This window comes from Falco peregrinus, chromosome 1 (genome assembly GCF_023634155.1).
Source record: "Falco peregrinus isolate bFalPer1 chromosome 1, bFalPer1.pri, whole genome shotgun sequence".
NCBI classification, from domain to species: Eukaryota; Metazoa; Chordata; class Aves; order Falconiformes; family Falconidae; genus Falco; species Falco peregrinus.
This window is the reverse complement of record NC_073721.1, coordinates 59,308,009-59,326,037: the sequence shown is the minus strand read 5'-3', so window position 1 is coordinate 59,326,037 and position 18,029 is coordinate 59,308,009. Positions and strand designations below refer to the sequence as shown.

The 18,029-nt window shown below is 45.8% G+C and overlaps 1 protein-coding gene and 1 long non-coding RNA gene across 2 annotated transcripts; one reads left to right on the top strand and one right to left on the bottom strand.

The window, feature by feature from the left end:
- Positions 1-3,257: 3,257 nt before the first annotated feature.
- On the bottom strand, positions 3,258-10,059 carry PPP1R14D (protein phosphatase 1 regulatory inhibitor subunit 14D). Its single transcript, XM_013294528.3, has 4 exons — positions 9,873-10,059; positions 5,607-5,702; positions 5,362-5,394; positions 3,258-3,372 (listed from the first exon to the last, which is right to left on the bottom strand). The coding sequence occupies exons 1-4, from the start codon at positions 10,053-10,055 to the stop codon at positions 3,304-3,306; spliced, it is 381 nt and encodes a 126-aa protein (XP_013149982.2). The 5' UTR covers positions 10,056-10,059; the 3' UTR covers positions 3,258-3,303.
- A 483-nt stretch (positions 10,060-10,542) lies between these two features.
- On the top strand, positions 10,543-13,453 carry LOC129785313 (uncharacterized). Its single transcript, XR_008749209.1, has 2 exons — positions 10,543-10,639; positions 11,238-13,453. It is a non-coding gene; the product is annotated as an uncharacterized LOC129785313 (long non-coding RNA).
- Positions 13,454-18,029: the final 4,576 nt, after the last annotated feature.

Below are 18,029 nucleotides of genomic sequence, written 5' to 3'. Positions count from 1 at the left end.
CTTTCCCATGAAAAGCCATTCCCACTGTAGCTGTTGCCTCAGTGACCTGTGTGTAGAAGGGGTATCTAGATCAGCTGTCTGCAGGAAGCAAACCTAGCTGAATCTGTTGTGAAAGAGGAATGCTGCGTGACCTTTAAGTGGGCAGTGCACTTCTAGCTGTGTTGCCTACTCCCTGTCTTTGAAAAGATGCTGGTGATACTGGTAAACGATCAGTTCCTGACAGGCCAGATCAGCTTCAGGCATAGCCATTGAAGGACTGAAGAGAGAGAATCATCTTTGCTTTTGTCTTTGTAGCATGCCATGAGGCAGAGGAAGATTTTCTTTCCCTCTCAAAATGTTTTTCTGTGTAAACTATCAAATGTAGGCTCCACCCCAACAAGTATTCAAAATAATAACACAAGTTTGAACTGTGATTACCTTACAAAGAGAGGTCTCAGCGTAGTTAAAATGCATTAAGTTGCATTTGCTGTGGTTCATGAGCATGCACATTGTCTCAAGTGCTGTGACATGGTCATGTGTCCAAATGTAGCAGCCAGATTTATTTTTTAAGGCAATGTAAGTGTTGATCATAACTAAGGGAAGATTGCATTAAAGCTTATTTTACACACCTTCATAAACCTTCAATTAGAAAAGCACATGAACTTTCATACATTCTGAGTTACCTTGGTATGATTAAGATAGCAAAGTTCCTTTAAAGACACAGTCTTACATGGTGTCTGTGTACCAAACATTATAGCCTTATGCAGTGATGGTGCTGAGGAACAGCAAAGTTAACTGGAAGCTGTTTGTATTTAAAAAAAAATAAATCAGTCTAGCTTTGTGGTCTAGGCTGAGAACAGCCAAAAAATAAACAGAAGTTATTATTTGCTACTTCTAAAAACTAAACAAAAAGAAGTTGCTCTGATTGCGTTAAGTTGCTTTTTCTTTTGTACCAGTGAGCCAAGAAATCAATCTAGCACTGGCTGCATCTTGCTTTGTTGCCCATAATCACACCACTCATCTGAAGTGGTCTCGTGGTAGTGATGTCTGTATGTATCAGAACCAACTGCACATGACGGGGGCTGCAGCTTTCTCTTATTCTGCTACTTGCAGAATAAGCACAAAGACAACTTCTGTCAAGCAGAGTTTCAAGAACCTGCTTTTTCCTGGGTTCTAACAATGTCTGCACGGACAAAAATTCTCTTTGCATCGCCCCAGATTGAGGGAATACAGACCAATGCCCAGGGTGGAGAAAATCTGTCTCGGGCCAGAGGAGAGGCATTTCAGGTCTTTGTGCTGTCATAGCTCAGCAGAATAAAACAAAGACAAAGCCTCCTGGTAGGGTATGTAATTAATCTGGACTGCTGCACACTACTGTGCTGCAGCTTATTACAGCTCTAGTTTAGGACACTCAGCTCATGGCCTGTCCACCTACATCTTCCACCCGCACTTCTGTTTGAACCTCGGCTGTGTTTTTAACGGTGCTCAGAGCTCTTTGTCAGTGTGCTGCTCTCCCTTCTCAAGAGATGTGATACAGGAGTGTTAGCAGGTACCAACCCATGAGCAATGCCAGATCTACAGCCAGTGCAGCTCTGGTTTTAGTTCTGTTGTTGTTATTTTACTTACTTATAAATTGAGATTTCAGGAGGGCAGGTGTGTCCCGTTAGCCCCTTACTAAGCCAAAAATGGCATGTCCCTAGTGCTACCATAGATACATATGGACCTGATAAAGACCATTTCTCCAACCTAGTGGGTGAGGCTTAGAGCTTCTTGGAGCAGCCTTAGGACAAGGTATGAGCTGCACGGCTTGCAAACTTCCAGGAGGCTGTCGCATACAGAAACAGCATGTGAAGGGAAGCAAGCCCTTGCATCACAGTTGTTACCACAGCTTGGATTTTGTCCTCTAGAGATGTGCACAGCCCACAGCTTGTTTACTGACATTTCTGCTGGAAAATAGGAGGGAAGCAAAAGGTAATAATTTTCACCCTGTTACTGATAAAGATGAAAAGACTAATGTATTTAAGGTATTACTGGTCCAGCTCAAGAGTTCTTGTTTATTAGTTAACCTGCACATGTTCCTTTTGTTTCAGAGTTGGCCCCTTCTCTCCCTGTCTGACAAAACATGTACTCAAAAGCTAGCCTCGAACATACTGGTACATAGGAGCCCCTCTGGATGTGACTCAGCAACTCGTCTTTTGTGTTTTGAGTGGCAGGCATGAGAGCGTAGGGGCAGGACATAATGTGAGTCCACTCTGCCTAAGCGATCAGCCTCCATTTGCTGTCTTATTTCCTAGCCGCATGTGTCAAGTTACTGACTTGCTGAGAGACTGGATGTAGTTTCCTCTGTATTTTTCCAGCCACGTGTTAGTTGTTGCCAGAAGAGTTTTTGCAGCAAGACAATGTGTCCTACTTCACTTCTCATTTGTGAGACCTACCTGTCTGCAAGACTCGCTCTGAGATGCTTCCTGCAGGGAAATTGGGAGCAGGTATTTTTTCCCTTCAGTTTTTCTTTAGTGTCTAAAAAGAGAGAAAAAGCAGGCAGTGTACAACTGGTTTTCTCTGTTTCAATATATAAAATAAGCATTTTTCGAACATCTTTTTAAATTACGAGAAAAGTCATTCCCAGACCTTGCTCCTTTAGAAGCTTCTAAATCATTAAGTCCTAAGTTCCACAAAAAGGAAAAAATCTCTCTTCCGTTAGCTTTAGCATCTGTTTCACTAACTTCCCCTTAAGTAGACCAGGTGCACTTGAACATTTTCCTTCCATCCTACTGTATATTTTCTGTCCAACCTTCATGAATAACAGAGGCTTAATAGGACTTTCAAAGTATGTGCAATGCTGTAGAGTCAGGTACAGCAGTAACAGGCAAGAGCTCACAGCTGGGTCCCAGCCAGACTGAAACAGGGTGCAGCTTAACAGTAACAGATTTTCCATGTTGATGAGTGAGTGATAACCAATGCCTTGTTTTCTTGTAGTGAGTGGAAAGAAAGAAGTCTTGATGAGCTCCTGAAAACTGTATTCAGTGCTCTGCAGCCAGCATGGAAATTCCTAGAAGAAACTAAAGGAAGGGCATCTTGTCCTGTTACCAGTTAACATGCCCTTTTTAAGAATCAGGAAAATGTACAATCTAGCTCCCTGCTATGTGCATAGATCTGGAAGGAGTGGAGACTTCAAACCACTGGTACAAAGTTCACAAACTTGGTGATGTTTCTCAATAACAGTAAGTCCTAAATATATCCTGAAGTGATGTTGCTGATCCTGGTTTTTGTGGGGAAGGTGCATGTTTTCTTGTGACCAAAGCTGGGTGTTCCATGTGGACAAGGTCATTTCTTCTGAGGACTGGTAACTCTCCGGAGACCTTTCAATCGATTAAGCAATTCCGTAATGAAATCCTACAATGAGAATTGGTTGAAGAAGGATGTCATGTTAATTCCAGTGCTCACCAGCCCAAAGAGTTATTCCCACATTCGCCTCCATGTTGAGCAGAAACCAGAATTTTGACATATATTGAGCAAACCTGTCTTTTAGCTTAGGAAAGGAACCTTTTGATGGATGAGGAGAGTCTGAAAGCCCCTCTGCTTCCCTTCCCCTGTCTCCTTCTGGAGCAGCCATGTTTACTTTTTCCCCAGGAGCCAGCCTGCCCCTCTTCATCCCAGAAACCTGCTTTTTCCACCTTGAGACGGCCTCAGGATGCTCTTGTCCTGTTAGGTCCCACTGCTTCCTGTTGCCACCATAACCTCCTGCCCACTTCAACTGCCCTCCCAATCTAGGCCAAAGCAAGCTGTCCTGCTTGTTGAACCTGTAAAGCTCTGTGTTGTGGATTGCAAACCATCTCGGAGCTGTGCCAATTCTACAAGGAAGTGGCTGGCAGAGAAGAGTTGGAGCAAAACACAGGTAGGACTAATGATAACCTGGAGCAGGGGCTGAGGACAGGCAGAGCAGATAGATGAGCAGTTAATGGAGATAAACTCGAACTACTTTGCTGACACAGCCAAGGACTATGAACTAAACTGGACCATCTGGTTATTCCAAGCAGAAGTCAATGTGACTAGTGCAAACTTTACCCTCTGCAAGACAAGTAACATCACCATAAAGGAGTGTGCAGCCTTTCTTCACCCAAAGACATAGCTGCATGTCCTTGTAATTACGCAAGGTCACTGGAAGTGTTGCAGCTTGTTACCATTTGTGCTGTGTGGAAGTCCAGCTTCCTCACTTGGATGGTCAGAGGTGGCCTGCCACAGCGTGCTGTGGAAGTAAATGCCAAGGATACATACCTTTTCAGTCAGTCCCTTCAGAGCAAATCAGTTTGTTTCCTCTGCATGTTTTCTGAAAATAGGCTGCTGTGATCTTTCAGAGGGGCTGCATTCAAGATCACCAGGATGAAACTACATGCTTTGGCCAATGGGGAAGCAATATCTGTAGTTAGCAAGTTCCACGCTGTCTGTTGCCCATGAATCAGTAGAGCAAACTCTGTTCAGTTATCTCTTCGGGAATGTGGGGTTCTTGCCTAAGATCTGAAGTTCAGACACTCTGAAAACTATTTTGCTATTGCCAGCCTTGTCTGCTGAACCCCTGCTAGGAGACTTATCTGTAATGATTGCTACAGCCAAGTTTAATTTCAATGATAGTTTTGCATCCACCTCATTTTCTGTATGTTCATCACTGTGCAGTTACGTAGGCTCAACAAGATGTGGAGACTGATGAATGATGTCCAAGCACAATGTTCACATGCAGTGCGTATGACCGAAGCACTGATGGGGGACCCCATTCTGCACAGGTATGCAGTGCTGTGTGGTGCATGCGCTACGCTGCAAAGTACAGGGCTCCACTTCTTTGGGCATTGCGACAGCTTGTGGGATTTCTCTAACTCCAAACCAGTACTTGTAAAGTTTTCATGGGGAAAAAAAATATATGTAAAACTAATTTATGTGGCCACTGCTCAACAACGATCCGCCCAATGCCATCTAGTTCCATCCCACGTTCTTGTCACTCATAACACGAGGGTGGTTTAAGCTAAGAATGCATTTAGTTAAGTGTGCCAAGATGGTCATGTGAGCTGTATCACTGTATGGCTTTTCTACACTGAGAACCAAACAGCAACTCAGGCTTCTCAGCTTAGGATGTCCAAAACAAGGAATCACATTTCTCTGGTTGTAAAGAGTAATTCCTTATTTGCTCCACTACTCTATCTTCAGCTTACTCATGTAGACTTACATGTATTTTTCTAACACAGAAGAATAAAGTGGCAAATACTTCCCATTGGGATTTAAACAAATCTGCAGCATCATGTTAGGCACAGTAGTATCTTGGCTGTTCAGCCAAACATAAACAAAGACACACTTTTATAGCACAGTGTAACACATTGATGTTGCTTCACTCACCTCTGTCGGGCTGGAGCACTCATGGAGGATTTCCTAAAAACCAAGAGGAGTCATTTTAGTGTTTTATGAGGTGACCTATTCTCTCCTCCCTACAAAAGGGGAATATAATCTCAATACATTTGGCAGGCAATGACACAGGGAAGCATCATGCAACACTGCTTACACATATTCTGTACCCCACACACCATTACTTCTCTTTGTGAAGGAAGTCACTAACTTAAAGTCACCAAGTCCCTCTATCTGACCTGTAGTTTTAATTTCTGTTCTTCGTTTGGGACCTCCAGGAGATCTTCAAGATCAATTTGTGGTTCAGGAGCTGCTGCATCTGTTTCTTCTCTTAGCTAAAAAGAAAAAAAAAAAACAACCCACAGGTAATAAACCTTCAAACTTCTAAAAACTCTAGAGGCCATCTTTGAAGAACTGAGCAGCTGAGAAGAAAGTAGTTGCAATAATAACACTGTGCTGTGAAGTTGAGGTCAGGATAGAAATCATCTCAAAATGAGGTTCTTGCAAAGAGGGCATGGATTCCAGCCTTTCTGTGGTGTCTGCTGCCGCCATGCATGCTGATGTACACGTTCTTCATCTTTTCCTACCTCAACACTTCATCCCACTGCTCAGGGATTTCTGTCCATATGGGAAGACCCTTTAAAGAATCTCCAGCTGTGATTGTCAGCTGCAGTGCAGTGTAAGCCAGCATGGGACAACCCTCGTCTGTGAGGAGTGAACACAAGCGTTCACCCAACAGAAACCCAGTGGGCTTAATCTTAAGAAAGGCACAGCTAATAAAAGGAGATTTGGGGCTTTTAGGCTAAATACATTCACATAGTTGGTATTTATAATAAGGATTTTTGCAGTAATGGAGAGGAAAAAAAATACCCTTTTGAAAGGCCTAACAATATTTTGCCAGCTTTCTCTAACAGACGCCAGAGGGATAAAATAGTCTCTAAGGTAAGAGAGACCCCAAGCTTTAGTGGTTGGAGTTGTAATCCTGTAAGGCATGGGAGTGTTAGCTGGAAACATTTGTAAATGTTCACAGACACATTTTAGCTCCATGTGTTTCTACAAGACTGTAAGGCAAGCAGGCTGTGGTTTCCAGTGTGTTTGCAAAGTGAATCTTTGACAGCACAACGCTAGTGATATTTCAAGATAGTAACCAGCAGAATAAGGATACTGTGTTAACAGCGCAGTACGTGATTGCTGGGTAGCATTTATGGATGTGTATGTAAAACATTAAACGATAAAGGCAATACTTACAGGGAAACAATAAACTTGTTCTGAGCAGTCTGTGATACCAAGCTGGAGGGGAAGTAGAAGGCCTTTGTTCAGCTTAGTTATGCAGCTGACTTAGGGTTAAATGTACTGTACTGTGAGCCACACAGCATTTCCTCTTAAAGGTAGTAGTTTTTATGTGACTGTTTAGACAACAGGTGTTGATCCAGCCTGGCTTTGTCTAAGAAGCTAAATAGGCGAGGAGGGTGAGACAGGGTGGGATCTGTCTGTGGCTTTCTGGTCCTAGTATTGGATGGTGTTCTGGCTTCCACGTGCAGACAATCATGTTGAAAATCAAAATCGTCTGAGTCTTAGTTTTGTTGCAAAAAGCCTCATGATGGTAAATAGCATAGCATTGAGATTATCTGGATCAGGGGGTGATGTTTGAACTAGCCTTGCTGGCATTTGAAGCTGCAACGCTGTTTATTTGACTCTGTCACACAGGTTTCTGGAAGACACTGAGGAACATTGTACTGCCAAGGGCAGCTGGAGCAAAGGAAGAAGCTGACAAGGAGGCAATGTAATGGAGTTCTATGGATCCAAGGAAGCCCACACTAGCCGGGCTAGCTAAGTAGTCTTGCCACAACTCACAGAGGAGAGCAGGAGGACCTGCTGGTTTGTACCCTACTAACAGTCTCTGACCTGGCACAGCATCATGTTATGTAGTTCCTGGTAGTAAATCTCTTAGGTTGGTCCAAATACACAAGGAAGTTGGGAAACCTGTTGTGCTGGAGACATGCTAGCAAAGGCAATCCACAGCCAACCTGTTCCTGTAAGGGCATGGCTGGATTTGTAACTAGTGCCTGCTGGGATTTTGTAGCAGGGAAAAAAATATCCCCTTTGGGCAGCTACTCTGATGACAGTAAACAGCTCCTAATTCTCAGAAAACCAGAAGCGATAATGTAACCTGACTTGGTTTTTCTGATACTTTCGCAAGTGTACATCTGTAGACTTGGGCAAGTAAGAGTAGCACACAGGGAGCCTCATCTTGGGTCATGTTACTGGTGGTACCAAGTGCTTCTTGTCTATCAAAAAAAAACCAACCCACCAACCCAAACCTTCTCTTTAAAACGGCAAAAATTCGCCAAAGGGCAAGACGTTCTGTTACTCAAAGCAGCAGCCCATTCTCCTTGCTTACCTCTGGCAAATCTCAACAGTCAGGCTAAGGGCTCTCTGAACTGAGCCGCCAGCCCCAGGGACAGCCCTTAGAAGCCAATGCAAGCATGGCTGGCAAGTGACACTGTCACTGCTGCTGTTCTTTAGAACAGCATTCACTCCCCAGGACCACCACTCTAGCACTTCGCAGACACACTGAATTTTGCCTGGCTGACTAGGTCTACCGATAACATCTGCTCCTATGTACACTATATAACGTTTCATAATGCATTATCAGCTGAGAATTTATTACTGTCACTTTATGAACTATAGAAAACAATTGGAAATTCACAAGTCTTGAAGAGATTATGAGCTTTTATCCTTTGTCACTTTTACTAAACCTGCTATAAAATTGTTTGGGAAGTCTAAGAATGTTAATTAACACAACACGAGCAGTAGTATACTCATTTTCAGAGGAGCCATGCATTTGCAACAGAATGAAGGACTTTTTTCTCCGTGTTTGTTTTCTGCTGCATATTCTTTGCATATGGCATAAATCAAAACAGAAACTATTTTTCCTTCCCAACATGGCATGAGAACCTGATACGTTCCCACAGATATCAAATAGGAAACAGTCACAGAGAAAATGACAATAATAGTAATTATAGTAATAATAATAAGTAACAACAGCATCCACAATCATAAAGATGGCCTCAGAGACTGCTCCTGAAGTTTGGCTCTTCAGCCGAGGAGCTGACACTGTTCTACATCTCTCAGGCCCAGAAAATCAGCCTGGGCAGGCAAAAGCTTCCCTGTGCCATCACAGCATAGAGCACAGAAATCACCGTTCCTGGGCTGTTCTAACATGTCCACTTCCACTGTCAATTGCCATTTGAAACTGCTGGTGCTCAGAGTGGAAGACTCAGAGCGATCATCAACTCTTTTTTTCCTTGGATCTCAAAAATGTGGTTAATGCTCTGCTGGGGTGCAACTACAGAAAATGGCAGAGAGAGCTTAACGGTTTATTTAGTCTGATCCCATCCAGGACATGAATAAGCTGTTTTACGTAATTTGTTAAACCCATCTATGTCTTCTGTTGAAGATATACGGGGTTGTGAGTTAAGAAAGTTGGGTTCTCTTACTGTATTAGCCATTGCCCCACAGATAAAAGAAAAACCCTTAGTCAAGCTATTTAAATGGGTTTAAGACTATGATGTACAACGTGGGAAATCCTTTCATCTTTTCCTGTACCACACTCCAAAGGAATTATCTCAAACAGAGTAAAGCACTGTCCCTTCTGAAAACTCCCAGTGTTAAATGCCATCCATCTAATCACAAAACATGAATAGAAGCAATACTACCCAGGCTAAAAATTCAGTGTACTCATCCAGTGCTGGAATTCAATTTAAATGTCACACCACCCTGAGGAAAAAATGTCGCATCAGCTCAAGTAAAGACTGGTACCATTCTGGAGCTGGACCTAGGCACTCCTGGATCTTTATTAGTGGGACAGCTCTTAGATAGGCAGGAAGAATTTAGGAGGGACTGTTTCTGGTGCAAAGGAAATCTCAGGCAAGGAAGACAGCTCTGGGGGTTTGTGAAGATGAAGGCATCAGATCTCTACATGTAAGGATGGTTTTGGTGGTTTTTTTTCTTTCTTCCCCTGCTGTCACTAGTGTGTCCAGCCTGCAGCTACAGGTACAGCATTGCCTGGAGTGTCTCACCCAAACAGCAGCTATAGCTACGCCCTTGTGACTATAAGGAACAGGGATACACTGATAGCTCTAACCCAGCTAGCTTAGGCACTGCAGCAAAGCCACTCACCACATAGAGCTCAGCAACAAGAAGCATCCTGGGCTTGTACATGTCTCCAGATTCTGCTGCTCATGCTGAGCAATAGCCACACAACCCCCAGCAGGTGCAAGACCAGGCAGTGTAAAGATAGTTGGAGTATATCGCTGCAAGCTTCTCTGCCTGCAGGCACACCAGTCAGAGTGCTGTACTAGGTGGCAATAAGATACCCGGTGAAGGCTGAAGATGAGAAGCTCTTCCCAGTCAGGCAGAACAAGCAAACTTCTGTCCCAGCACACAGGGCCACTAGTCCATTCACCTGGTGACTGAAGCGCTGACTTGCCCCAGCTACTCACCCGGCATTGGTACAGCTCCTGCAGCTGGGCGTTGATCCATTCCTCCAGGTCTAGCCAGCGCTGCAGGTCCTTGCGGTTGTACTTTATGGTTAACTTGCCCAGTTTCCTGTGTGAGGATTCCTCCCCAGGTTTCTCTGGCGTCTGGAAAGTCACCCGGGGCAGTGCGCTGGAGTTGCTGGCCATGCTCACCACCTCTTTCCCTGACAGCAGGAACTCGTCTGCCCCTGGGCTCCCTCACCCCTGTTCTCTGTCCCCTTTCACCAACGCCTCTCTGCAACTCACAGCAGTAGCTACTCACGGATGCCAAAGGCGGGCAGTGTAGGTGATCCCAGGGAGAGAAGTGGGGGGACCACACGCCAGGGCAGCAGCCAGGCTCTGCAGGCAGAGTTACAGCAGCAGATTCTTGGGTTTCACCATTGGCCGTGCTGACAGGAGCAGGGAGGCAGGCAGAGGAGTTGTTGTAATAACATCTGTTGTTAAAAGAAGCCAAGTGAACCAAGGAATTGATGAACCAAGTTAGTTAATATTTAACGCAAGTCATCTCCAAGAGGTGGGGAAGAAGGAGGTTTTAAATGACTGTTTTCCTACAGGCATAGCTTAAGTGCATGTGCAATTCCAGAGGGCTGAGCCGTACATTATGCATTGAATCCTGCTGCATTCAAGCTCCAAGGGCCTCTGTAAACTACTTTGCCTGCAGCTACAGGGTTTAGTTCCCATTGAAATGGCATATTTAGCATTTTCCAGCTGAAGCACCGGATCCAGCACAGGTAAGGAGTGGTCTGGAGTCAGGTGGCTACATCCACTCTTTTACAAGAGTGGGAATACTACGTCAGTGACACTGCAAGCCAGACTTGGGCTCAGTAGTCCAATTTTGCAGTATTCTACAATCTCAAATTTATTCCACCTTTCTCAAAAATTTCTGTAGAATTCCCGCTGGCCTGAATTTGAGATCATTTGAGGAAGGTGCTTCTGAGATAAAATATCTGTGGTCCTTTTTTTAAAAAAAAAAACCAACAGTATTTGACATGATGACACTGCTGGGGAAGGCCTGTCAAGGGGTATAGCACTATCTTCTTCCCACAGAAAAGTATTTATGGTAAACAGGTTCACCTGCTGAAGTATCATAAACTACTATTGTACTATATAATATCAAATATCATTGCTTGGTTTACAATTTCTTACTGGAAGACAGGTTAAAGGTCTGCAGCGTTATTCCCCTGTGCCATTTTAGAGGAACATGTGTGAGCAGCGCTGTTCGGAGGAACAGAAATCAGGCTGGCTGTGTTTAAGGGGTGCCAGGGCACTGGGATACCTGTGTTCACTCCAGACCCTGTATCACACCTCTTTATTCATCTGTTCCCAAAGCTCTCCAGTGATCTGTCCAGGGAGCTGCCCTATCCAATGGACAAACCAGCTGAGACTCTCCATCATGAAGCAGATCCAGCAATGCCAGTGTCATGATTTATGTGGAAAAAGCAAGTAAGTCTCTCTGCTGCTCCTGGCAGCCAAAGTACTTCCAGTTTGGAGACCAAGAGCTAGAGAAACCAAAGGAAAAGCAACCAGCCCTTCTCCCAGTGCAAGCTGCTGCCGGGCAGCATGGGGAAATCCTGCAGGGTGGCTGGTCTCCTTTGGAAGTCATTCCCACTGCCCCTGCCAAAGCCACATTCCTGTGCCCAGAGGGATGGCGGTACAGCCAGCCAGCAACATCTTGTACGTAGGGCGATGGAAAAATGGGCAGGGCCATGCCAGTCCATCTTTTCATCCTGAATATGAGCAAAAAAATAAAAGCCTTTTCTGACAGAAAACTCCACAAAATGCTGATCCTGAAACTTACTTCCACGTCAGTGAGGGATAAAGTATTAAAATATACCTGACACTGTTACCATCTTCTCTGCTTTTCAGACAGCCTAAAATTTCTATTCAGAAGACAGCTGTCAGCTATTTAAGCAGCTTTACCCATTTTTCCTTGATGCTTGGCTGTATCCTCCCTCTAATCTCGCTCCTGAACCCATCTCATTTGACCAAAATTTCCCAGAAAAATCCGTGTTGTGAGAGGCTCAGAGCGTACTCAGTGAATGCAGATTCTTCAGAGATTCTTAACTATTAGAAACCTTGCAAAACCCACTGAACATCCTATAATGTGTTTACAACTCTTGACTTTTCAAAGGTTAATATGCAGGCCCAACACAGGCAGATGTTCAAGGTAGCTCTGGACCAAAGGGCACACACTGCCCGGTGTCAGGTTCTCGTCTCCAAATAGAAGTGTTCTATTTTGGTGTTCATGGACTGACCTTTTTTAATAGGGGAGAACAACCTTGGTCTCAAGGAACTGCAGACAGGCTGACATTAAGATCTGAGAAAGAGGACCAGACTTACAAGAGAAGTTACCTGGCATCCCTGAGCCAGTCTACAAATTTGCAGCAGCTGAAGGGCTGGCAGGGAAGTTGCCTCCGTCGTCCATTCCCTGTGCTGACCCTGGTGTGCTTTGTTGAGCAGTTCGATCCAACTCGACATGAAAGATGGGGTTTGCCCTGTTAATATTCTGCCAGAATAGTTGAATTTATGAAGCACGGGATCCACAGGTCACAGGACAGGTGTGAGGAAGAGGGAAAGGGGAATATAAGGTGCCCTAATGGCTCTTCAAACAGCTTGAGCTGCTGTTGATTTGTAACCTCACTTGATCATGAGCAATGCACTGAGATACCAGATCAGAAAAGGTCCATGAGCAGGCTCACCCCACCACCCGTACACTTATTGACAAAGTACTAAGCAGACCCTGGTGCCCTAGTGCTGCTCTGTCAGCGTCACCCTACAGTGGCATAAAGCGTTCAGAGGGTGATGTCTGAGGCCACCTCAGGAAAGCTGTAAACCAAAGTGAGCCAGATTGCAGGATGTTCATCATACTGCTTTGGCTTATATGAGCTTAGTCATGAATTGTTTGTAATGAGAAGGTGGCAATATAGAAATAAATGTTTACAGATAAAGTAGACCTCCCCCAGTAATAAACTATTTTGATCTATCATTGAAGCAAGAGGAAGAAGTGTGCCAGATCGCTCTGTGAGGGTGTGGTACATGTTCCTGCAGGGACAGGACTGGGTGCTTTGTACAGGGTAAGCTGTATCGATCCTTTGAACAAGGCAGCACCTCCCGCGGGTGCCCCAGCCACCTGCCGTGCTGTAGGTGCCAGCTGCCACCAAGCAGGAAGCAGCTGCGTGACTTTGCACAGTGCTGCACCCCGTCCTGTCCTTTCCTTGGATCCACGTAGCCAAAGGGACAGAAGGACATTCACCATTTTGTTTGGACAACACAGTGAGGGGCATCTCAGGGATCACGGGCATAGCGGGGAGAGGTGATCTGATTTTCAGACTCGTTATCTCTCCTTACAGCCTTGGGCATACAACCTGGACCAAAACCATCTCATCAGACAACATGTTTTTTCACAAGAGCTGCGCACACGTAAGCTCCAATGGTTCTCCTGCAGCAGTTGCTGGTGATCACATCCTCTGCAAATCTGCTTATCATTTATGTAGGGAATAAAGGGGGGTTAAATGTGGCCAACACATTTGAGCATTACACTAGAACACTGTGTCTCAGTTTCCATGTGTGTGACCAGGGGTTGCTGCTTCTCCAGGCCTGCCCCAAGGGTGAGGTTTTGCCTCTAAAAGGGGGGGGGGGGGGGGCTTTGATATTGTGGAAATGGGCTTTTGTGACTGCCTGTGGCCCCAGAGAGGGCCAAAAACCAAGCTGAGCATCTGTGTCACAGTGTCAAGCAGTTGTGATGCTGATCCAGGCAGCAGAGCAACCAAGTGCATGAGGCAGATCTGGTTACGCTCCTCTGTCCTTGGAGCTAATAATCTCCGTCCCACGCCTGTGACCCAGGCTGGTGCTTCCCTTTCTCTCTGAGCTGATGACTGCCATGCATGCTCAATAATTCAGCAGGGCTCCAGCTCATCTTTCCGGAGAACCAGGTCGGCCCCTTTCCCTGGAGTCCCAGCCTAGAGAGGAAGAATGTTTCCCTTCAAGACAGACAGAAGCCACTCTCCACCTGTTTTAGAAAATAATCACTTTCCCTAGGGTTGCAAACATGATAGTTAACACAAATTAAAACAGGGAAGACACCAGATGTGACTGTATCAATATTACATTGATGCTGCGAGGTAAAGAGGTTCTGCACCCTCCTGTGAGCAGGAGCAGTCACAGAAAAAAAAAGTTGTGGAGATCAGATGTAGCCAGGGCTGGAGATTTAAAAAAATCTAGAGCCCCATGTGAGCAACCCCAGTATACCCAGCATCTTGACATCATCCACTTCCATCATTCCCCAGTGTCTCCACAGGAGTGTGGAAGCCAGAAAGGCTGCATTGTTGCCCCAGAGCTCTAGCAAGGAGAGGGGGAGCAATCAGCTCTCACCTTCGACTCCTGGAGACTGAAGGAAGCAGCCAGGGGTTTCCAGCTCACAGTTCCCAGCTCTCACTTGAGCAGTGCTGCTACCTTCCCACCAGCACGCGGAGGCGAGCCTGTACACTCTTCAGTCAGGCGACTGGTGATCAGCCTTGCTCCTCTCCCCCAGCAGTCTCACCTTTCATAAGGCAATGAAAGGGCAGTGAGAAGGAGGAATGCTGAGATAGAGGAAAACATTTCTCAACTTAGTATTTGACTTTTGACTAATCAACCCAAAATTGCACTATTTGGCACCACCTCAGAAAATAGAAAGGTCTCAGCGATAAAGATAAGAGGCCACATGAGCTAGCCTGCCTGCCTGCCTGCCTCCTGCCTCTGATCCTGGCAGCCCAGCGAGGCATAAAGGCTCGTGGCTCAGCAGCAGCTGCGAAGGGTAGATGTGAAATAGTTCTACTTACTGCTTTGGCATACCGGAGGAGTAGCGCACCCTGGACTCTATCCTTATTTAGGCAATTAATTCTGCTGATCTGCACCCATCCACTGACACCCTGTAGGCAGTGACATGAGTAAGCATCTGCACTGAGGAGGAAGACCCTCCCCACCTGCCCCTTGAATGCTTGGGTGAAGCTGGCAACGTGAATTAGATGCCATATGGATTATTTGGGGATCTTCGAAAACCTGTCCAGGTTGTTTTCTTGCCCTCCCTCCTGTGTTGCTTTGCTGTTTCCCTACAGAAAGAGGCCTGCGGCACTGAAAGCATTATCGGTGTTTCCATGTGGCACGGAGGTTTCAGCAGTAGTTGAATGGTAGGGCTGGAGACGGGAGAGGCGCTGGCTGAATAGACAAAGGGGATCTTCCTGGTTTTCCAGCCTGCTTTTAACGTTTCAGGCTTGCAGAGGACACCTGTATAGTTCTTGCACCAAGGAGTTTATTGTGACCCCAACTCTCGGAATGGTGCAGTTACACTGGCAGGGACTCTGCTGCTCACACCTGCAGGGAAATTGCCATCTACGAACACTGGGGAGAGCAGCCTTCCACGGGAGGCACTGGCAGCTGGCCTGAAAGTGTTGGAAGTCAGAAGGTTCCCAGGGATGCAGTCACTGTAGGAAGTGATGGAGCAGGAGAGACCTTGGGGAATCCCACAGCTGATCCTGTTCCGCTCACGGGTGCTGTGAAGAACAGCTCAGGTTGCGTGTAGGGACTTCAATGGAAAATACTGAGTTTATTCTAGTTCCTGCAAACTGAAGTTTCTTTGCTTCACATGTCCATACCTACTTCCCTGTAAAAGCCTAGCGCAGACAAGACAAAAATGCAGATACTTTCTCAGTGTAATTAGTCTCAACACTATTCTCCCTTTTTCCTTTCCCAGTGTTCCTGCCCTTAAGGGTTTACCTTGACCAGCAACATTAAAATAAAAGCCAGTGCCATGCAGGGCTGTAGACGACAACTTCCCCAAAGAAAAAATATACCCTGATTACAACTCCCTTCCCCAAAGCTACCCTGAGCACAATGGGAACGGCTCTCAGGAGGACTCAGCAGCCTGTCATCCTTTCCCTTGCTTCGCTGCACAGGACCAGTGGTTAGTCATGGCCCGATGAGGTCCCTCCCTGCCTCCTTCCTCTGCCACATCTTTGTGCCGTCACTTGCATCCTGGTCTCACCCCTAAACCACACCAGGAGGTTTAACCTGAGGCAAATACAACAAAACAAGCAAGCAAGCAAACCTGTCTCCCAAGCGTTAATTATACACGGAGCGGTCCCCAGGTGAAGCGCAGCAGAATGGAGCTGCCTGCAGCAGCCGGTGGCACAAGCTGCTGTCAGGAAGTCATTGCGGAGGGTGATGCCATGGAGCTGGGCTGCACAGCGGGGCAAAGGGGACCTGGACCAAGTCTTCCTCATTTTTCTGCCTGTCGGGGTCACTTCCTTCTGGAAGGTGGGCATCCACCTGCCCGATTGGATAGCAATCACAGGAAGGCAGCTGACGCAGTCTCTGGCACCAAGTTTCTTACTACAAGCCATGCGTGTCTAAAAGATCTTACAATCTTAGTCAAATATTAAACTATGCTGGGGTTTAGCCCCCAAGTCACCTCCTGAATAGTTATTGCTAGACAGAAGGCAGACACTTCTCAAAGACAGACAAATATTAACGATGACTCAGTGTTTCAGGACCCCTTAAAAACACTCCCAAGTCATAAAATCACACACCCTACTTTCCCTTCATGCTGACATGAATAACGCATGGCTCAGCTGAAGTCATGGGAAATGATTCGTTTGGCAGCAGATGAGGGCTGCGATGGGTTTTCTAGGTTAGGAGGGCAGAGAGTAAGTTACTGAGCTGGAAGGAACGCTGCTGCAACACAGAGGTTCCTAGTAGAAGTCCTTGATCTTGGGACTAATCTCAATTAAAATTTTAATTACTAAACCTCTCCAGAAGAAACTAAGCCTATTTAGAAACTGTGCTACTGGCATGGAGGTGGGATGCAGCCCCTCCTATGCTGAAGGACCAAAAACGTGATTTTTAAAGGTCAAATAAACAAGACAGACCCATCTGCTAAGCAGAAAAAAAAAAACCAACGGGTCAAATTTAAGAATACAGAGAATATAAAAAGTAATATCACATACTGAGGAAATTGTCACCAAAAAAATTTAGCTGGGGGCTGAGCAGGTGAAAAAGGCAGAGGGAATGAGACTAAGATCCATAAAACATGTACTGTTCATAAGGTGGCTCTGCAGTGAGACTACGAATGATGCTAATATGATCCCAACATGTATTCAGCAACGTATTTCCCACAGAGAGAGAGAATAAATACTCGGTAATGGTGATCCATTCTTTAGGCTGTGGCATAGAATTCTGCAGCACGTATTTAATAATAAAATCCCTGAAACCAGAAAATGTGCAGAAAAAGCCACTAGGATAACAGAGGGGAAATGGAGACTGTACCACAGAAGAAATGATTGAAAGGTCATCGCTTGCTCGTGCTAGCAAACTGAAGAAGGATGTGATTTCACTAAAATACATACGGCTGAAGAAGGCAAAAGGAGAGAAGACTTTGAAGTGAAAGGACAATACTGAGCAGGAAAACAATATAAAGTGACTAAATACATTTAGGGTGAGCAGCAGCAAACCTTGCAGCAGGACTTTAGCTCAGCCTTCTGCTGAGAGTAAAAGGTAGCAAAGCCCCCTAGTCTAAAGGCTAGGCTGGATGAGCGTATGAAGGGGCTCGTCCCTTCACAAACATTAAAAAAATAAATAAATAAAAGGGAGGGGCTAGAGATGCCAATCAAGGAGCCCTCCCAGCTCTGTGTCTGTAGGAGTTGTGGTACCTGGCGCAAGCAGGATAGACTTCATGTCCTTCAGGTTTGCAGGAAGCCCTTGACAGAAATTTTGTAACACCACCACGGCTGAGACAGATGGGGTTGTTGCCAGTTAGACAAAAATACCAACGCAGACCGTGCAGGGGCAGTTCTGCTAGTGCAGGTACCCAAGCGTGGCCACTGGTTTGCAAGGAGGATGGGGCCACCTGCTCCCTGAGCTGCACGCTCCTGTGTCCGGGAACTGCACCGAGTCTCACCTGCCTCCAGACTGAGGGCTTTAAACGTTTTTCCAGGAAAAAGTCTCCTCCAGGTTAAATACAAGAGAGACCCCCAGCAGAGTCCCTCAGGCAGTGCAGAATAAAAGGAGACGACCTTGCTGTCTCTTCATTTCTCCTGCGTGTATTTAGAAGTGCAGGACAGCGAGGTCAGCTCTCCCTTCGCTGCT

Excerpts from the sequence above, each read along its gene's own strand:
- PPP1R14D (XM_013294528.3), bottom strand. The coding sequence starts at position 10,055 with ATGGCCAGCAACTCCAGCGCACTGCCCCGGGTGACTTTCCAGACGCCA. Across the intron at positions 5,395-5,606 it reads AACAGAAATTAAAACTACAG|GAAATCCTCCATGAGTGCTC; the intron begins GTCAGATAGAGG and ends CTTGGTTTTTAG. Across the intron at positions 3,373-5,361 it reads AGTGCTCCAGCCCGACAGAG|GATTTCATTACGGAATTGCT; the intron begins GTGAGTGAAGCA and ends TTCTCATTGTAG.